General features: G+C 55.3%; 2 protein-coding genes across 2 annotated transcripts in view; one reads left to right on the top strand and one right to left on the bottom strand.

Moving 5' to 3' along the window:
• Positions 1-39: 39 nt before the first annotated feature.
• RITA1 (RBPJ interacting and tubulin associated 1) lies at positions 40-6,222 on the top strand. Its single transcript, XM_059676675.1, has 4 exons — positions 40-421; positions 701-833; positions 1,237-1,602; positions 5,224-6,222. The coding sequence occupies exons 3-4, from the start codon at positions 1,301-1,303 to the stop codon at positions 5,693-5,695; spliced, it is 774 nt and encodes a 257-aa protein (XP_059532658.1). The 5' UTR covers positions 40-421; positions 701-833; positions 1,237-1,300; the 3' UTR covers positions 5,696-6,222.
• A 1,446-nt stretch (positions 6,223-7,668) lies between these two features.
• IQCD (IQ motif containing D) overlaps positions 7,669-16,968 on the bottom strand; it is a 15,730-nt gene continuing 6,430 nt past the window's right edge. Inside the window, exons 2-5 of the mRNA XM_059676671.1 lie at positions 12,742-13,547; positions 11,519-11,752; positions 9,425-9,496; positions 7,669-8,125 (exon numbers count right to left, since the gene is read on the bottom strand). Coding sequence (XP_059532654.1) covers positions 7,829-8,125; positions 9,425-9,496; positions 11,519-11,752; positions 12,742-13,470 — 1,332 coding nt within the window. The 5' untranslated portion in view covers positions 13,471-13,547 and the 3' untranslated portion in view covers positions 7,669-7,828. The remainder of the gene's footprint in view (positions 8,126-9,424; positions 9,497-11,518; positions 11,753-12,741; positions 13,548-16,968) is intronic.

Genomic DNA, 16,968 nt, shown 5'->3' with positions numbered 1-16,968 from the left:
ACGCGTGGCGGGGGCGGGGGGGCGGGGCGGGGCGGGGCCACCGCGTCTACCCGGCCCGCGCTGCGCCCCCTCCCCTGCCGCAGCCCCCGAGGCTGGGCGCGCCCACAGGGGCTCCCCTGCCCCACGCGAGAGGCCCCTCTCCGGGGCTCTGGGGAGCTCGGGGCGGCCGGGCCGGGGCGCCCCCCCCCCCGGCGCGAATGGTTCGGGCCGCGCCTGCGGGACGCTGGCTGGTGGCTGTTGATGGGCGCGCGGAGCACACGTCGCTAGGGCCCGGCTGTCCCCGGGAGTCGGGCCGCGCGGTGCCCGGGGCGGGACCTGGGCGGCCGGGGTGCCAGGATTCCGGGGTCCCCACAGAAGAGTCCAGCCGCGTGGAGACGGGCACTGAGGGTTGCAGCCGACGTCCAGGAGCCAGGATACTCAGGTGAGAAAAACTCAAGAATGCAGGGTCGCATAACCCACGGGCACAGACGGTAGTGCGGTGAAGGCCTTGGGGGGCGGAGGGGGGAAGTATTGTAATACTTTCAACAATAAATATAAATTAAAAAAATAAAAGAATGCAGGATCCTGGGACATGAACCCGGACACTGATTTGGGGGTGGGGCATGTGGGGCATTTGGGGGGCGTGACCCCCCTATAGTAGAATGGTTACGTGCGCAAGCTCTGGACTGCTGCCAGGTTCACATTTCGCTATCTGTTTTAGCTTCATAGGTGTGACTGACACTCGTGACGTCACCTTTTGGAGCCTCAGTTTTGTCGCCTGTAGACATAGAGCTGCTTCACAGAACTGATGAGAGGATTCAGTGAGGCAGCGCTTCCAAAGCGGTTTGCAGGAGGTAGGAGTGACCGGTTCTTTCCTGCCCCGTAAATATATACAGGATTCAGACCTGCCCTGTCTTCCCCTCCCACCATAATTAGTTTTGTGGTCCGGTGCCAAAATGGACACAAGCCCCATCTCTCCTTCATCCCTCTAGCATTCTGTAAATATTCATCGAGTGCACACTGTATGCGAGGAATGCATATTCATTAAAAATGTGCCTGTAGCACCCCTCTCCCCATCATTGTGACAGCTAAAAAAAAGTCCAGCAGATTTCCGAAATGTCCCCTGAGGTTGGCAGTTCCCCTTTGAGGAGGACTGCTGGACCCTTTTGCCCTTGGGATGGGGACTTAAGAGACTGCCAGTCTTTCCCTGATGGCACTGCCGATGACAGAGGGATGGCACCCTGACCCCTTTCACAGGGAGCTCTGGAGGCATGGCCTGGTGGGCAGAGCATGCCTACTGTCACCTGGCACCACGGGCAGCATGAAGACCCCTGTGGAGCTGGCCATCAGTGGGATGCAGACCCTCCACCGTCAGCACCGCTGCAGGGGCGGCTATCAGGTCAAGGCCAGGGCATCGTACGTGGATGAGACTTTGTTTGGCAGCCCTTCAGGCACCCGGCCCACAGCGCCAGACTTTGACCCACCCTGGGTGGAGAAGGCCAACAGACCCAAAGGAGTGGGCAGAGAGGCTCCACGGGCTTCGGGGGCCAATGGGAGCTGTGAGACCACCTCCTCCAGGGGCAGTACCCCGACCCTCACCCCAAGGAAGAAGAACAAATACAGGTAACAGCATGGGGAGATGCACTCCTGCACTCAGTATTGCCACCTAGGTTCCTCTTAGAGCCCTGCTGTTCATATGCTGTGTGACCTTGGGCGAGACCCTTGCCCTCTCTGAAGTATAATTTTCTCATGTGGCAAGTGGGGTTTAGTGGTTTTACTGAGAGGATTAAGTGAGGTGAGGTGTGTACTGTGCTGGGCACAGTAACCTGACACTTAGGAAAGCTCTTGATAAATAGTAGTGAGACTGGCATCTGAGGCCCAGAGGGGTCAGGATTGGCCCAAGATTACAGAGCAGTTTGCATAAGATTACTGGTGTGGTTGATCCATGAAATGACATAGATTTGCTGGTTTCAGATTTCAGCACGTCATTTTGAAAATGGTTCTTGCTGCATTTTCATGAACAAATTAGAAAGCCAGGAGCTGATGCTAATGGTTATAAAGTAACTAGAGGCCCAGTGCACAAAATTCATGCACTCAGGGCGGGCCCTCAGCAGCCTGCGCCCTCTCATACTCCAGGAGCCTTCGGGGGATGTCCCACTGCCAGGGAAGAGGGAGAGGCTCCTGGCACTGCCACTGTGCTCACCAGCCATGAGCCCAGCTTCTGGCACACTGACCACCAGGGGGCAGCTCCTGCATTGAGCATCATAGTGACCAGTCGTTCTGCCATTCGGTCAATGTGCCTATTAGTCTTTTATTATATACTAGGGGCCCAGTGCACGAACTCATGCACCTTGGAAGGACCTCTGGGTCGCAAGGCTGAAATAGGCACAGGGCCGGGTCTTGGCCCATCCTCCATGTCCCCACTCAGCCCTTCCTGCCGCGGTCTCCGGTTCCCTATCTGCCGGTAGCCCCAATCCTGCTGCCGCTGCTTCCATGTGCTGATGGTGCCAGCCCCACTCACACCCATTTACAGTGTGGAGCGATTGGGGCCAGTGCCAGCAGTGGTGCGAGTGCCGCTGCTGCCCTGATCACCCCTCAGGAGCAGGGGAAGACGAAGAAGTCCTCAGGGATGATCAGGGCCAGCAGCCACTACTCACACCTACTGATGGTGCCAAGTGATCGGTACCAGCACCGGGCATACGCAGCGGGTGTGAGCAGCAGCTCCGGTGCTGGTTGCAGGTGTGAGTGGGGCCGGTGCTGGCAGTGGGTGTGCGTGATGGCTCCGAGGGCCAGGCGGGATCCCGGCATGCGGGAGCCAAAAATTTTCAGTAACCACCAGCGGCTCACTCTAATGACAGCAACCGGTGCCCCACCTTTGTCTAGTACCCATGCTCACCTGCTCCACCATCCCACCACAGCCAATGCCCCCCATGTTCTGCACACTCCCCCTGGTGGTCAGTGCACATTGTAACAACCGGTTGTTCAGTTGTTCCGCCATTTGGTCTATTTGCATATTAGCCTTTTATTATATAGGATAATGATTAGATTAGAATGAGATTATTGGGATTATTCCAGATTAATATCAACCTGGAAGGAGATATCTGGTAGTGGACCTCAGAGTTCCTTCTTGTTTATTTATCAGTGGTTTGGACAAAGACACAGGAGACTGGTGTTTTAATTGCTTATGGCTGCCATAAAAAAATACCATAGACTGGGGGGCTTACCAACAGGAATGTATTGAAGTCCAAGGTCAAGGTGCCCCAGGGTTGATTTCTCCTGAAGCCTCTCCTTGGCTTGCAGAAGGCCACCTGTCACTGTGTCCTCATACGACCTTTTCTCTGAGTGTGTATACTCCAGATGTCTCTTCTTAAAGGGACACCATCCCTATTGAATTAGGGGCCCACCCTCATGACCTCATTTAACCTTAATTACCTCTTTAAAATTCAACATGAATTTTGGGAGGTCACAATTCACTCCATAACAACTAGTTAATCATATTTAGGATCCATGCTGAGCCAGGAGGGACATACTTTAGTCAAAAAAAGGAAATGGTGTCTATTTAAGGAGATAAAAATTCAACGAGATAAAAGGAAGACTTGTTGTTATTGTGTCAGGTTGAGGGCGATGTTCCTGACAAGGTCTGGTTGACATTAGCAGCACTGACACCTACAACTTGGCTGAAAAAGCTGATGTAAATGTAGGCTGTATTAGCAGAAGTATGGTGTCCATGACAAGGGAGGTTACAGTCAACCCCATGCTCTCCTGGAGGATGGAATCTTGTGCTGGATGCTGACAAGTAGAGGGTTTCACATGAGAAGGTGCATCAGACAGACATGTGTTTCCATCAGATATGGTTTGAGAAGTTAAACCAAGTAGCAAAAGGTTGACTTTTCAATTTGGAAATTTGAGCACTTTTAGTCCTGGTCTAAAACCATGGACCTCACAGTTGTGGGATTAATTAAAAAAATAATAATAATTGCTGAATGAATCTAATGAAAGATGAGAGGCCAAGAAGGCATGTATATGTCTGATTCACTGGTTGAGAACTTGGTCCTTGAGCCAGGCTGGATTTGAATCTTCTCTCTTCCCTCCTTCTTGCTATGGGGCTTCACCCTCCCTATACCTCAGTTTTCATGTCTGTAAAATGGTATTATCAATCTCTCCCTCCTGTGGACGTTGTGAGAAGTAATGAGATAATGTATGTGACATGCTGAGTCCAGGGCCTGTAAAGCCCTAGCTGGTTTAGCTCAGTGGATAGACCCTTCAGACCGAAGGGTCCCGAGTTCAATTCTGGTCAAGGGCATGTACCTTGGTTGCAGGCTCCTCCCCAGCCTGGGCCCTGGTAGGGGCATGTGCAGGAGGCAACCAGATATGGTTTCCACCAGACATAGTTTGAGAAGTTAAACCAAGTAGCAAAAGGTTGACTCTCTCACATCAATCTTTCTCTCTGTCTTTCCCTCTCCCACCCTCCCTAAAAATCAATGGAAAAATATCCTCTGTTGAGGATTAACAAAAATAAATAAATAAATATATCAGTAAATATTCAAAAATTCAAATCGGAAGGGCCAGGGGACTACAAAGGATTCAGCTTATGAGGCTACTAGGAAAAAGGAGAAGTAGATGCTAAAGAAAAAGTGAAGGTTATAAAGACTAACATTGTATTAATTAGGGCTTTTAGTTGCAAGTGACAGAAAACTTATCCCAAACTGGCTTCAGCAGAAAAAGGGAATTTGGGCCTACATAACCAGGGCTCAAACCATCATTGGCATCCTGTCTTCATCTTAGTGCAGCTTTCCCTCACACGTTACAGGTGAGATGCCACCAGCTGCTTTGCCCTTATATCCGCCAGCTTTTCAAGGTCAGGAGGCAGAAAAGCATCTTTCCTACTAGTTTCAGCAAAGGTCCTAAGGCAGACTCTGATTGATTGGACAGAATGGGCCAGATGGCCATTCCTGACCAATCAATGTGGTTAGAGGAGTGAAATATGCAAATTGACCAGGCCTGGGGCACATGCCAAGGAACAGGGGGACTGGGTGCTAGGCTGGGGCAAAATAGCAGAGGTGGAGGTAGTGGTACATGAGGGGGCTATGGTCTCACTGGGTGCCAAGCTGGGAGACAGGGACTTCTGGGATCTACTGGCCACCCTCTCTACTGCTTCAGGTGCCTGGCGGGGGTGGCGTGGGGTGGGTGGGTGTTAAAGTTGTAGGGCTTGTTCGCTCACTTCGTTTCTCTTCCCTTTGCCAGGCTGATCAGCCACACTCCTTCTTACTGTGATGAGTCACTATTTGGCTCCCGACCCGTGGGCACCTGCTGGGAGGCCCCGTGGATGGTGAAGGGGGGTGCTTCAAAACTCCACACACTCTTCTGGACACCACCAGCCACCCCGAGGGGCCACCCGCCCCACCCCAGGGAGACCCCAGTGCGCACCATTCACCCATCCGCTCCCACGAAGACAGAGCCCAGGGAGGGGTCCGAAGCTGGGAAGGTGTCCAAGGGTGGATTAGACTCTCCACGGGCTCTGAATGTCCCCAGCACTGGCCGCCCACCCACCGGTGGCTCCCCCACGAGTGGGCCTCGGGATCCCAGGCCTTCGCCATCCGGGGTGACCTTCCGGAGCCCCCTGGTGACTCCCAGGGCTCGGTCAGTCAGTGCTTCAGTGCCAGCTACGTCCCAGCGAGGGGGTGCCACCCCGAGACCAAAGCCCCCTTGGAAATGAGTTTCCCGGTCCTTTCATCAGGTTTGCCCACAGCAAGGGGAGGCGTTTCAGAGGATGGTACAGGTGGGGGGCTCCTGGGGAGACCCCCAGGCGTCGGCGAGGCACTCACGGCAGCAGGCATGGTGAGGGTGGTCAGGGACACCCTCTGTCCTGACAACCTCTGGTTCCCTGCTGCCCCCACAACGTGGATGTGAGGGCCGCCCCTTGAGAGGCCTGTTCTAGTCCCATCGTAGCCACATACTGTATCGGTGCCAACCCAGGGATGCCCCCCATCACTCCCACACATTGTCTTGCCGCCAAGTATGAATAAATGGTGTGGTCGCCAATCTGGAGGGTTCTTCCCCGCCCCCCCCCCCCCCCATGAAACCCCCCTTCAAGCCAAACTTCCTGCTCAGGATGAGTTTCCAGCCGAGTCTGGAGGCCTCAGAGTTTTCCCTGGCACGGTGTCCAGGTGATATGTGGGTGGACTTTTTACTTTAATGATCATGTATTTATTTTCACGTATTAAATATGTCAATAGTCACAAAGCCATGACTTTCACTATCTTTTTTCCTTAAGGGAAAAGCCGATGTTAGGCCTGAGTTGGGTTAAATAACATTTAATGGTATAGCAAGGGAGCACAGAAATGGTGACAGTGGTGAGTGGGGGCCGGAAATTCCGGAACCCAGGCCTCAGGCAACACTGGGGCCTCCTCCCGTTGGTTTCAGCTACTGCCACTAACTAGGGGGTCGGCTGGCTCTTCCTGAGATGAGAATGTGGGCTAGAGTTTCATGCACTTCCCGCCTTTTCAAAAAACAACACACAGTGACTAGGACCTGACCAAGCCGAGCGGTCCAAGGCCAGAAAGTGACGTGCATCTGGAGAGCTCTCGGGGTCGAGGCCCGAGGGATCAGACGCGCCTTTCCTGCAGAACCACCACCTGGGTCGGGCCCCTTACAGGCAACAGCAGGGCCTTGGCTCAGATGGAGTCGCACCAGGATCCCAACATCCTGGCGAGTTTGTGGGGGCCTGGGCTTTGGGCCTTGCCTTGACCCCCTTTTCCCCTGATGCACCTCCAGGAAGCACAGGGATTCCAGAACTAGCCAGAAGCCCCATCATTGGTTCTGTGCTGCCTCTAGGGAAGGGGAGGGGGGAGGAAGGGGAGGGGAGGGGGGGAGGGGAGGGACCGCCAGTGGCCAGAGCCAGGGATGCGTGTGCAGGCACCACTTGGGACAGGTGGGGCATGAGGCAAGCAAGTCAGCAGCTCTCTTGGCATTTTAAACATGTGGGATGTTTAAACTTCCTAGAACTTTCACAAAGAATTAGTTTAGTTCTCTCCCTTCCAGCTCTCATTTACACACACACACCCTCTCCCATTTAAATAGACATGAGCCAGAAATACCTCTTTCCTCCGACTAGACTAAAAGAAAGGCAACAGCCTGAGTGTGACGATAAGGGGCAACTGACAAGGCCATAGCGTCTGGGAAGACTGTGGGGCGTGGTGGGGACTGGGGCAGCCTGCAGTCTCCGCCCTCTAGCGGGTGCTGCAGCTCAGCTCTGGAAGAGCCCAGGGTATCTGGTTGGTGAGAATTTTCCAGAAAAGGCAGGAAGCTGGATTTCTGTGTGAGGGCCTCTGATTTTTTTTTTTTAATACCAGCAGTGAATTTTGAAAAGATACATTGTTCAACTACCTGGGCACCAAATAAAGCCCATGGAGGCTGCTGGTCTATGATCTTGGGACACCTGAGCTTTCACAGTGCTGATGGCGGGAGAAGCTGTGGGCAACTAGGCAATCCCAGAGCGGAGCTGAGGTCAGGGAAGCCGGGTCCTGCTGGAGCTCTCTGCCTGCCCCCCACCCTCCGTGGGCAGACCTGGCGGGTGACGTGTCCATCGTGGCCTTGGCGGCTTCTGGTCTGGGACCAAGGGGGCTGCAGCCTGGGCTCTGTCCATTTACAGGCATGGACACACGCACAGCCAACCACCCTGGGTAAAATGAGGTTTATTCACAGGAAGTGGTTTAAAATGGTTTTTAATTTTGAAAAAGTATGAAAGTTATGATCGCCGGGCTTCCTGGTGCCAGTGGCTTCCTGGCCGGCTCTCGGGGGGAGGGGGGAGGCCGTGCACGGGATCAGGACAGGGCTTGGGGGAGGGGGCTCATTTCTTGCCCTTGCCCTTGCCCTTCTCGCCCTTCGCTTTGCCCTTGCCCCGTTTCTTCCTCTTGGACCTGAGCAGGGAGCGGACCAGGTAGCCCTTCCACACGGCCTGGATGAGCGTGGCCGCCCTCACCATGCGCATCATCTCCTGCTCGTCCTCCATCCTCTTCTTGGAGGTGATCTCCCGCTCCTCCCGGATCTGGGCGAACTCCTCCACCAGCACCTCGTACCTCTGCTGCAGCTCCTCCAGCTGGATCTTCTCCTCCTTGTGGATGATGTCCAGCTCCTCGTACTCGTCCTGCGGAGGGTCGGTGGGTGGGCTCACCTGGCATCGGGCCTGCCTGCCACGCCCTCTGCATGCACCCGCCCTTCCCGCAGAGACTTCTGGGCCAGCAAGGCCCCTGCACTAGGCTTTCTGCCTCCAGGGCCCGGAAGAGAGTGCGAGAGGTGATGAGGTCCATCCTAGTACGAGGTGGGACCCAGGAAAGAGCACGGCTTGTGGTTGGCCAGACTGAGTCCAAATCCCCGCTCAGCCACTCCATTCAAGCCTTCGTTTTTCCTCATCTGAGGCATGGTGACAATTGCACACGCAGGAGAGGGCGTTGGGAGCTGCTTCCAGGATTAAATGACACAGGACAACACAATTACTGGACGTGGTGCCAAACACGCGTGGGGACGTAAACAGTGCAAGCTGCTGCCACTGAAGCCGTCCGTTTCACAAAGAGCGTGCGTGGCACTTCCCCAGGGGCTAAGTCCCACAGTTCTCCCTGATGTCTAACTCCAGCCTCCCCTGCTGTAGCTCACACCCATCTCCCTCCCTCCCACTCACGGTTGCCAGCCTCCCCAGAGCCCCCTCCCCAGAGCACTCGTGGTCAGACAGCCAGGCCCCGACTTGCCCTTCCCTGAGCAGCACACTGACTGGACCCCGGAGGTTGATGCCACCTCCAGTGCCCACCAGGCTTCCTGGCCCCACAGCCAGGGCCATGGGCCACCGAGGTTATCACGGAGCTGGGTGGGGGGTATTGTAGGCCACCGTTCCCTGGGCACTTCCTGCAGGCCAGACCCTGTGGGGGACACAAGCACTGGCGACAGTGGTGCCTCCCTGACCGCACCCTGGCCCGGCCTGGGATGGCGACCCGTTGACCATGCACAGAAATGGGCCCAGGAAGGCCAAGCCCCTTGCTTAGGGCCCACAGCTGGTGAGTGACTAGAGGAGAACCTTCCGCCCTGCTGGGCCCCAGCACCTGGCACGCGGCAGGACGCAGCAGGAGCTTTCTGAGTGGCCGAGGCAAGCGCTCACCTGAGTCCATTGGGGATGAGCCCTGGCCTGGGTGCCGGCAGGAGCAGAGAGTGCGGGATGTGGACACTAGATGGAGCCAGGATCATTGGCCCAGTGTCAAGCACTTAGTCAGTGGCTCACAGTTTCTGGATCCTTCCCTGCCACCTCTCCCCTTGCTGCCCAGGCTAGACAAACCCGGGCGCCTAGGGAAGGAGCAGGGAGGCCCAGCACTCACATCCTGGGGCCTCTCCTCCCATCCCCCACTCCCAGAGGATTGTGGGAAATACACTTGAGCGAGACCTGTGCAGCAGCAAATACCTGCTTCTCGCTCATCTCCGTATCGTATTTCTGGATCCAGTTCTCGATTTCCGTCTCCACTTTATATTTCTTCTAAACAAATAAAAAATCCAGTTAGTCATTGACTGACAGGCTAGAGTTTACAATAAACAATGCCAAGCACGCTCCGCACCGAGCGGCCCTGTGGTGGGTGCCTCACATGCCTCGCCTGTGAATCCAAGCGAGGCAGGTCCCCCATTTCACAGATGAGGAGACCGAGGGTCAGACGAGCTCACTCACTTGCCCAAGGACATAGAGCTGGGGAGTGCTAGAGCCCCATTTGAAGCCAGCAGTCTGGCTCCAGAACATTCTAAGCAGAGGGAGCAGCAGATGCAAAGGCCCTGGGGTGCGAACAAGCTTGTGGTGTTTCTAGAACAGAAGTCAAGCCAGTGTGGCTGGAGTGGAGTGGCCGAGGAGTGGTCCTGGGGAGGGCAGAGTGAGAAGCTGCGTGGCAGAGGGAGTGTGAGCAGGGGGAGGAGCTTGGGTTCTGGTGCAAGGGGGAGGGGAAGCTATTGGGTGGCTTAGATGCAGTGGAGGGTCATGACCTAATTTTGCTTTTAAAAGAGATCGCTCTTGCCCTAACTGGTTTGGCTCAGTGGATAGAGCATCGTCCTGGGGACTGAAGGGTCCCAGGTTCGATTCCGGTCAAGGGCATGTACCTTGGTTGCGGGCACATCCCCAGTAGGGGGTGTGCAAGAGGCAGCTGATCGATGTATCTCTCTCATCGATGTTTCTAACTCTATCCCTCTCCCTTCCTCGCTGTAAAAAATCAAGAAAATATATTTTAAAAAAAAATAAAAGAGAGCAGCTCCTAGCCATACAACGGAATGCTATTCAGCCATAAAAAGGCATGAAGTACTGTTGCACGTTACATCCTGGGTGAACCTTGAAAACATGCTGCCTAGTGAAAGAAGCCAGACACGAAAGGCCACAAGTTTTATGGTTCTTTTTGTATGAAACGCCCAGAAGAGGCAAACCCATAGAGACAGAGAGGAGATGAGTGGTTTGGGCTGGGGGACGGAGGGAGTGGGAGAAACTGCTCATGGGTGTGGGTTTGTTTTGGATGGAATGTCTGCAACTAGACAGAGGCGCACAGCACTGTGAATGTGCTAATGCCCCTGAACTGTTCGCTCTAAAATGGCTAATCCCATGCCATGTGCGTTTCACCTCAATTTAAAAATAACAAGCCAGCTTCCTAATCTACAGAGCAAGAATTCTCAACTTGGGCAGCATAGATGGGCCTGTGACCCCCAAGGATTGCCCACCAGTGTGGATGTGTGCGCCTCGGCTTTTTGATGGGGGAGAGGCCCATGGCTTCCATCAGGTGCTCAAAAAAGTCCTGACACTAAAATGAAACTGGGAACAAGCATTAGAAAGGGTGCCCTTCGTCAGAAGAGGGACTGCAAAACACGCGAGTGCACAGGGGCCTGGGGCCTGGCTGAGATGAGGGAGAGGCACGGGGCGCGGGGAATGGTGTGTACTGAGCACCGATTCTGCACCAGCTCTCTGCCTGTCATCTCACTGAATTCTTGTTAAGACTGAGTTGATTGCCGAAACCGGTTTGGCTCAGTGGATAGAGCGTCGGCCTGCGGACTGGGGGGTCCCGGGTTCGATTCCGGGCAGGGGCATGTGCCTGGGTTGCGGGCACATCCCCAGTAGGGGATGTGCGGGAGGCAGCTGATCGATGTTTCTCTCTCATCGGTGTTTCTGGCTCTCTATCTCTCTTCCTTCCTCTCTGTAAAAAATCAATAAAAAATATATTTAAAAAAAAAAAGACTGAGTTGATCCCGTTCACTTTAAAGCTGTGGAAGCTGAGGCTCGGTAATGGCCTGAGGTTCACATGCTCCTTTGGGTCCTCTGTACGGTATCGACAGGTGGGTTTCATCATCCCTGCACGGCCCAGGGACTAGGGAACCTGCCCATGACCACGGAGGGGGCGTGCGGTAGCAGGACAGGCGGTCTCTGCCCCCAGGGGACACCGGCTCCACCCTGAGCTTCTTGGCGGCTGGGGCAGCCCTGCCCTCCGCGCTGGGCCCCCTCCGCCCTGTCCCCGCTGCCGGGTGGCTCCCAGGGCACCTTCCTGAGCGCCTGCTCTGCCTCCCGGTTCTCCATGACCAGGCTGTGGAACTGCGAGCGTAGCTGCAGGATGTCCTGCTGGATCTTGGCCGCCCGCCCCTGCGAGGCCCGGTAGTCCGCCTTCTGCTGCTTCTCGGCCTCCTGCTTGGTGCGGAGCAGGCTGTTCTCCGAGAACTTGAGCACCTGGTGCAGGTGGTTCTTCAGTTCCTGGATCACAAAGTTCTCCTTCTCCACCTGGGCCCGGAAGAGGAGAGGCCGCGTTAACGCCTGCGTGACCCCGGCTCAGCACAGGCGCCAGCCATTGCTGCGAGGTCACCTCGCCGAGTCTTGCCCCCCCTCCGGTGGGCACAGGGACAGCGTGATGACAGACCAGGAAGCGGAGGCCGAAGGGGTCAAGTCGTCCGTCCGGCATTTGAAGCCAGGTCTGTCTGACCCAGAGCCCGGGTTCCTGGCCACCGCCTCTCTTTCCTGGCATGAGTGGAGGGCAGGGGAGAGGGCTGGGACAGTGGGGCACTCCTGCTGGGGCACCGTGGGGGTGCCCAGTTGGCAGAGACACAGCATGATGCACGAAGGCGAAGGTGTGATAGACACGCCCCACAGGACTGCCACCTGCTCTCCCTGAGTGCCTGGCTTGTCCCCTGCCCTCAGTTGGTTCAAAAATAGGGACAGCCCTGGCCGGTTTGGCTCAGTGGATAGAGTGTCGGCCTGTGGACTGAAGGTTCCCGGGTTCGATTCCCGTCAAGGGCACATGCCTGGGTCGTGGGCTGGATCCCCAGTAGGAGGCGTGCAGGAGGCAGCCAATCAATGATTCTCTCTCTCCCTCTCCCTTCCTCTCTGAAAAAAATAAAAATACATTTTTTTTAAAACTGTAATTAACCCAGCTCTTTAAATACTATCTTCCTTCCTGTGAACTCCATGAGGCTGGGACCCTGCGGGCTTATTTATAAGACCTGGCACCTCGTAAAGTATTCAAAACCGTATTCATGGAATAAAAGAATGAAAACATCTACAGTGGGGCCTTGACTTACGAGTGTCCCAACTAACAAGTTTTTTGAGATACCAGCTGTCTCTCGGCTGATTTTTTGCATTGAGTTAAGTCAAGGCCCCACTGTATTTAAATCCCGGGGGGGGGGGCGGGAGGGGGCGCGGAGAGAACCCAACTGCCAGAAGGTTTGGGCTGCCCGTGGGCTCCTTCCAGGACTTGCCCACACTGTAAGCGATACCTCCGCAGCCCTGCTCTTCATTCTCTCCTCCAGTTCGTTCTCAAGCGTGTCGATGACCTCCTGGTTCTTCCTGTTCCGCTTCGTGATCTCCTGGATGAACTGGCTCTTGTCTCTGGCTTCCATGGGGCAGGTGAGCAGCTTCTCAAACAGGAAGCCGCGGAGCTCCACCAGGCTGTCGATGAAGCCCTGCGCTCCCGGGCCCCGCTCCTGCGCCTGCGCCCGCACGAGCTGGGCCGCCTGCGGGCGGCTGAGCAGGAGTCTCAGGATGTTCTTGGTGGAGTCTCTGATCTGCCCCATGACCGGCAGGAGGTTGGATTTCTGCAGCTCGATGGAGAGGAGGAGGTCCCGGAACCAGGCTTCCTCCTCGAAATCTTCCTCGGCCTGCAGCTGCATCTCCTCCTCCTGCAGGTAGCTGACCTTGTCCATGAACACCTGGCACAGGTCCTCATGCTCCCGCACCGCCCTGGCGAGGTCCTCGCCCAGCAGGCCCTCCAGGTCCTCGGTGTTGGCTGCCACGTAGGACAGCAGCGTCACCAGCTCCACCTTTTGGATGGTCTCATCCAGCACGGACATGATCCTCTTGGTCTCGATGGTGGTGAGCTTGGTCTTCAAGGGGGTGAAGGGTTTCAGTGGGGAAGCTGCCTTTTGGGGTGTCTCTGCGATCGCCCTCATTTTGTTGATGTCAGGGACCTGGTAGAGGGCGCCCACGGCCAGGATGTCTGACGCCATGTTACGAGCGGCCTCCTTGGTCTCCGTGGGCCCTGGGAGACTTCGATGGGCTGGACAGGCCTCCTGCCTCTGTTTTCCTGAAAAAGGAAGGGGCACGCAGTTAGGAGAGCTGTGCAGGCGTCAGTGTGGCTGGTGTGGCCACCGCAACCATAAACTTGGCATTGAGGGGTCCCCGCAGGCGCTCTGCAGCTTGTCCACAGAACCCCTCTCCGACAGCAGTTGGTAGCTTTGTGACAGCGACAGGGCCGCAGGGATAGGAGGGCCAAGTATGGAGGTGGGTCTCAGGCACAGGTGACAGGCAGGGGCCAACCAGGAATGTGGACATCATTCTAAGTATTTAAGTACAGAAAACCGGTCACACAGGTGCCGGAGGAGTTGAGAGGCCAACCAGGGCAAGGTGACGTCCCCCCTTGCCAGCCCCCCAACTGGCCAAGGTTAAATTGTTAGTGGCAGGAAGCCACCACAGGAGGAGGTGGGGAGCTTCGGGGTCAGGGTCAGCCCGGGGAAGCCGGAACCCCAGCCGTTTCCTATCCGGGAGAGGCTGCAGTCCCAGAGGACCTGTGGCCACTGCCACAAACAGCCCAAAGCAAAGAGGGAGAAGGACTCTGGCTTCTCCCTTCACCCCGCCCTCCAGTCTAACACCAGTGCCTCCCATTGGGCAAACCCAGTGAGGAACCAACTGACAAGGGAGCCTGGGCAATGCAGCCTGGGGATGGGGGGTGTGGGGGTGGGGGGGGAGGGTGGGGGGGAGGGGGGGGGGAGCAACAGCCCAAGACACAGAACAGAACAGGGACAGAGCAAGCAGGACTAGGACCAGCACAGCCCACCTTGCGCTGGGTTTTTTAAATCAGGGTGGGACAGACAATGACTTTGAAACGCATTGTTTAAAAAACAGCTTTGCTCCATGCAACGCTGTCTCCCAGATTGAATTCTGAAAGGGAAACAAGGACGTTAGTAAAAAAAAAAAAACTGGTGAAATCCAAATCAAGTGGATAGTTTGGTCAATAGTGTCAATGTCTTACTAGTAGTTTGGATAAACATAACACGCTTATGTAAGATGTTAACAGTAGGGGGAGCCAATGGAGGGCATACGGGAATTCTGTATTATCTTTGCAAGCTTTCTGGAAAGCTACAGCTATTACAGAATAAAACGCCTATGTAGAAGACCACTTCGGAAAGATCTACGGGGGCGATCAGAAATCAATAACCCACATCGCTCTGTGGCATGATGACTAGGAGAGCTCTCTCTGCAGCAACCCCGCTTGGGTTCAGATCCTTGCTGGGGGGCCTGGGCTTTTATCTAATTCCCCTAAGCCCCGGCCTCACCGGCCATAAGACAGGGATCTTCGGCTTCTGCGGGATGTTTCTGGCACGGGGCCTGACATTGCGAGCGCTCAATAAATAATAACTGATATTATTCAACCAGGGAAACCGAAATCCCAGGTCCAGGACTGCGATGATTCCCGGTTAGAGTCTCAGCCCCGTTGGAGATCCACAAGTCTCTGATGAACCTGGGCTCCCAGCAGAAAGCACCTAAGACAGACCCTTCCCTCCCCCCATCCGCCCCCACGTGCCTGTCCCTTGCCCTGCTCCTTCTTTATGCCTCATCCTGATGATCGGCCACCCTAGTGGCTCAAGTCAGAAACCTGAGTGTCGCCCCACACTCTCCTGTCCCCACACATCCCATCTGCCCCCACTCCTATCAGTGATCTCTTCTCGACAGCTCCCTCCCCACGTCCTCCCTTTCAGCAGCCTCTCTGCCACCAGGGGCCTTGTAATCTCTCGCTCAGATGATGAAAGAGCTGCTCGGCTGGTCGGCTTACATCTGCTGCTGCCCCCTGCAATAAAGATCATGCCTGTAGAGATCTAGTCTGGTCTTTACTGAGCCCCCGGGGATATGAGGGAGATGCCAGGTGTGGTTCCTGTCCTGCCGGAGTCCATAACCTGGTTTGGGATATAACACATGCATGCACGAAGGTTCAACAAGTAGAGGAGGAAGAGAAGAAAGCTGTAGTCCCAGAATAGGAGGAGATTATGACCAGCTTCAACACCAGACTGGGGACTTGATCTGGTAGGACATTGGGATCCATTTTGATTGCAGGCAACGTGCGACAGGATAAAATCAGATTTTTTGAAAGAGATCTATTGTGTGGAAGATTTATAGGGAAAGGACTGGTGGCCGGCTGATAAATTGAGATGCTATAAACCTTCCACCTCAGGGCCTTTGCACATGCTGTTTCTTTTTCCTGCAATGCACCCCCTTTCTCTCTCTTGCCAAGTTAATTCCTTATTCTCAGTTCAAGTGTCACGTCTTCAGCGAAGCCTTCCTGGGCTTCCAGCCTTGGTCGAACTCTCCTTTTAGGTTATCACCATGCCCAACCCTCTGTGGCCGGCGCCACCCCCGCCCCAACGTGCTTGCCTATATTGTGCAGGCTGGACACACTTACTGCGCTCCTTCTCAGCCGCCTTCACATGAGGGGAGGCTGCAGACAGAGTTCAAGCCCATGAAAACCAGAAGAAGGAACCAACAGGACTTGAGGCGTGAAAGACAGCTTCGGGTTTGGGTGACAGGGAGAGAACTCCGGGGCACCGGAGTCACTAGGGAAACAGAGAGGCCGTTTGGAAGGGAGGACAATGCTCAGTGTTTAAACTCCCTGAGTTCCAGCTGCCGTAACCAGAGCAGACAGTGGACAGGATGTGCTGGCCTTCCTGTGATCCGTTTCCTCTTCGTCAGGCGACAGCCCCGTTTCCCTTTCAGGACTCAGATCCTCTCTCCCGCTGTGTGCAGTCCTGGTGGGGCTGCGATCCGAGAGCCCTGCTTTTGCCCTCGTGGGAATTCCAAGGGCCAGGTGGGTGGGAGATGGTGGCGGCTGATGCCTGCCACTGGTGGGTTCTGAGGACCCTGCTTCTTCAGCTTTTCCGTCACGTTCACCGTTCGTTTCGGCGGGGCCGGTTTCTGTTGCTTGCGACCAAAGAACCCTAGCTGACCACACAGTCTAGGCACAGACAACACAAGATGGAGCGGGCCCCAGAGATGTAAGTGCAGAGGAGGAGGAAGAGTAAACAGGGAGGAGTGTGGGAATCAAAGAAATGCCGGAAGTGACGAAAACAAGGGTAAAGGGAGCCGGCTCAGAGGCTGAGGCTGCCCTGTTCTGGGCCGGGCCAGCGGGACCCCAGAAGCCTCGGGGAGCTGAGGACTGAGTGGAGGAGAAAGGCATCCCTTTCATCCTCACCCATTTCCTGCTTTTCCTTCAATCTCCTGAGTTCCTAACGGCTTTTTCTTGTTCACGTGCCAAATGAGCTGTCAAGAACTGGATGGGCGTCATCATAATCAAAGAAAACAAGGTTTGCCCTTTAAAGGCAAAAGAGGTAATTTGGCTGAAAGCAAATTGGAAACATTTCATGTAACGTTGCATTTCCAGCCGCCATCCCCGAAGAATTCCAGGCATAAATCAAAACGCCCGAATTCTTCGGGGATGGCGGCTGGAAATGCAACGT

The sequence above is a fragment of the Myotis daubentonii genome, chromosome 19, assembly GCF_963259705.1.
Source record: "Myotis daubentonii chromosome 19, mMyoDau2.1, whole genome shotgun sequence".
NCBI classification, from domain to species: domain Eukaryota; kingdom Metazoa; phylum Chordata; class Mammalia; order Chiroptera; family Vespertilionidae; genus Myotis; species Myotis daubentonii.
The sequence above is the reverse complement of the archived record's forward strand: the minus strand, read 5'-3'. Positions and strand labels throughout refer to the sequence as shown.

Excerpts from the sequence above, each read along its gene's own strand:
- RITA1 (XM_059676675.1), top strand. The coding sequence starts at position 1,301 with ATGAAGACCCCTGTGGAGCTGGCCATCAGTGGGATGCAGACCCTCCAC. Across the intron at positions 1,603-5,223 it reads AGGAAGAAGAACAAATACAG|GCTGATCAGCCACACTCCTT; the intron begins GTAACAGCATGG and ends TCCCTTTGCCAG.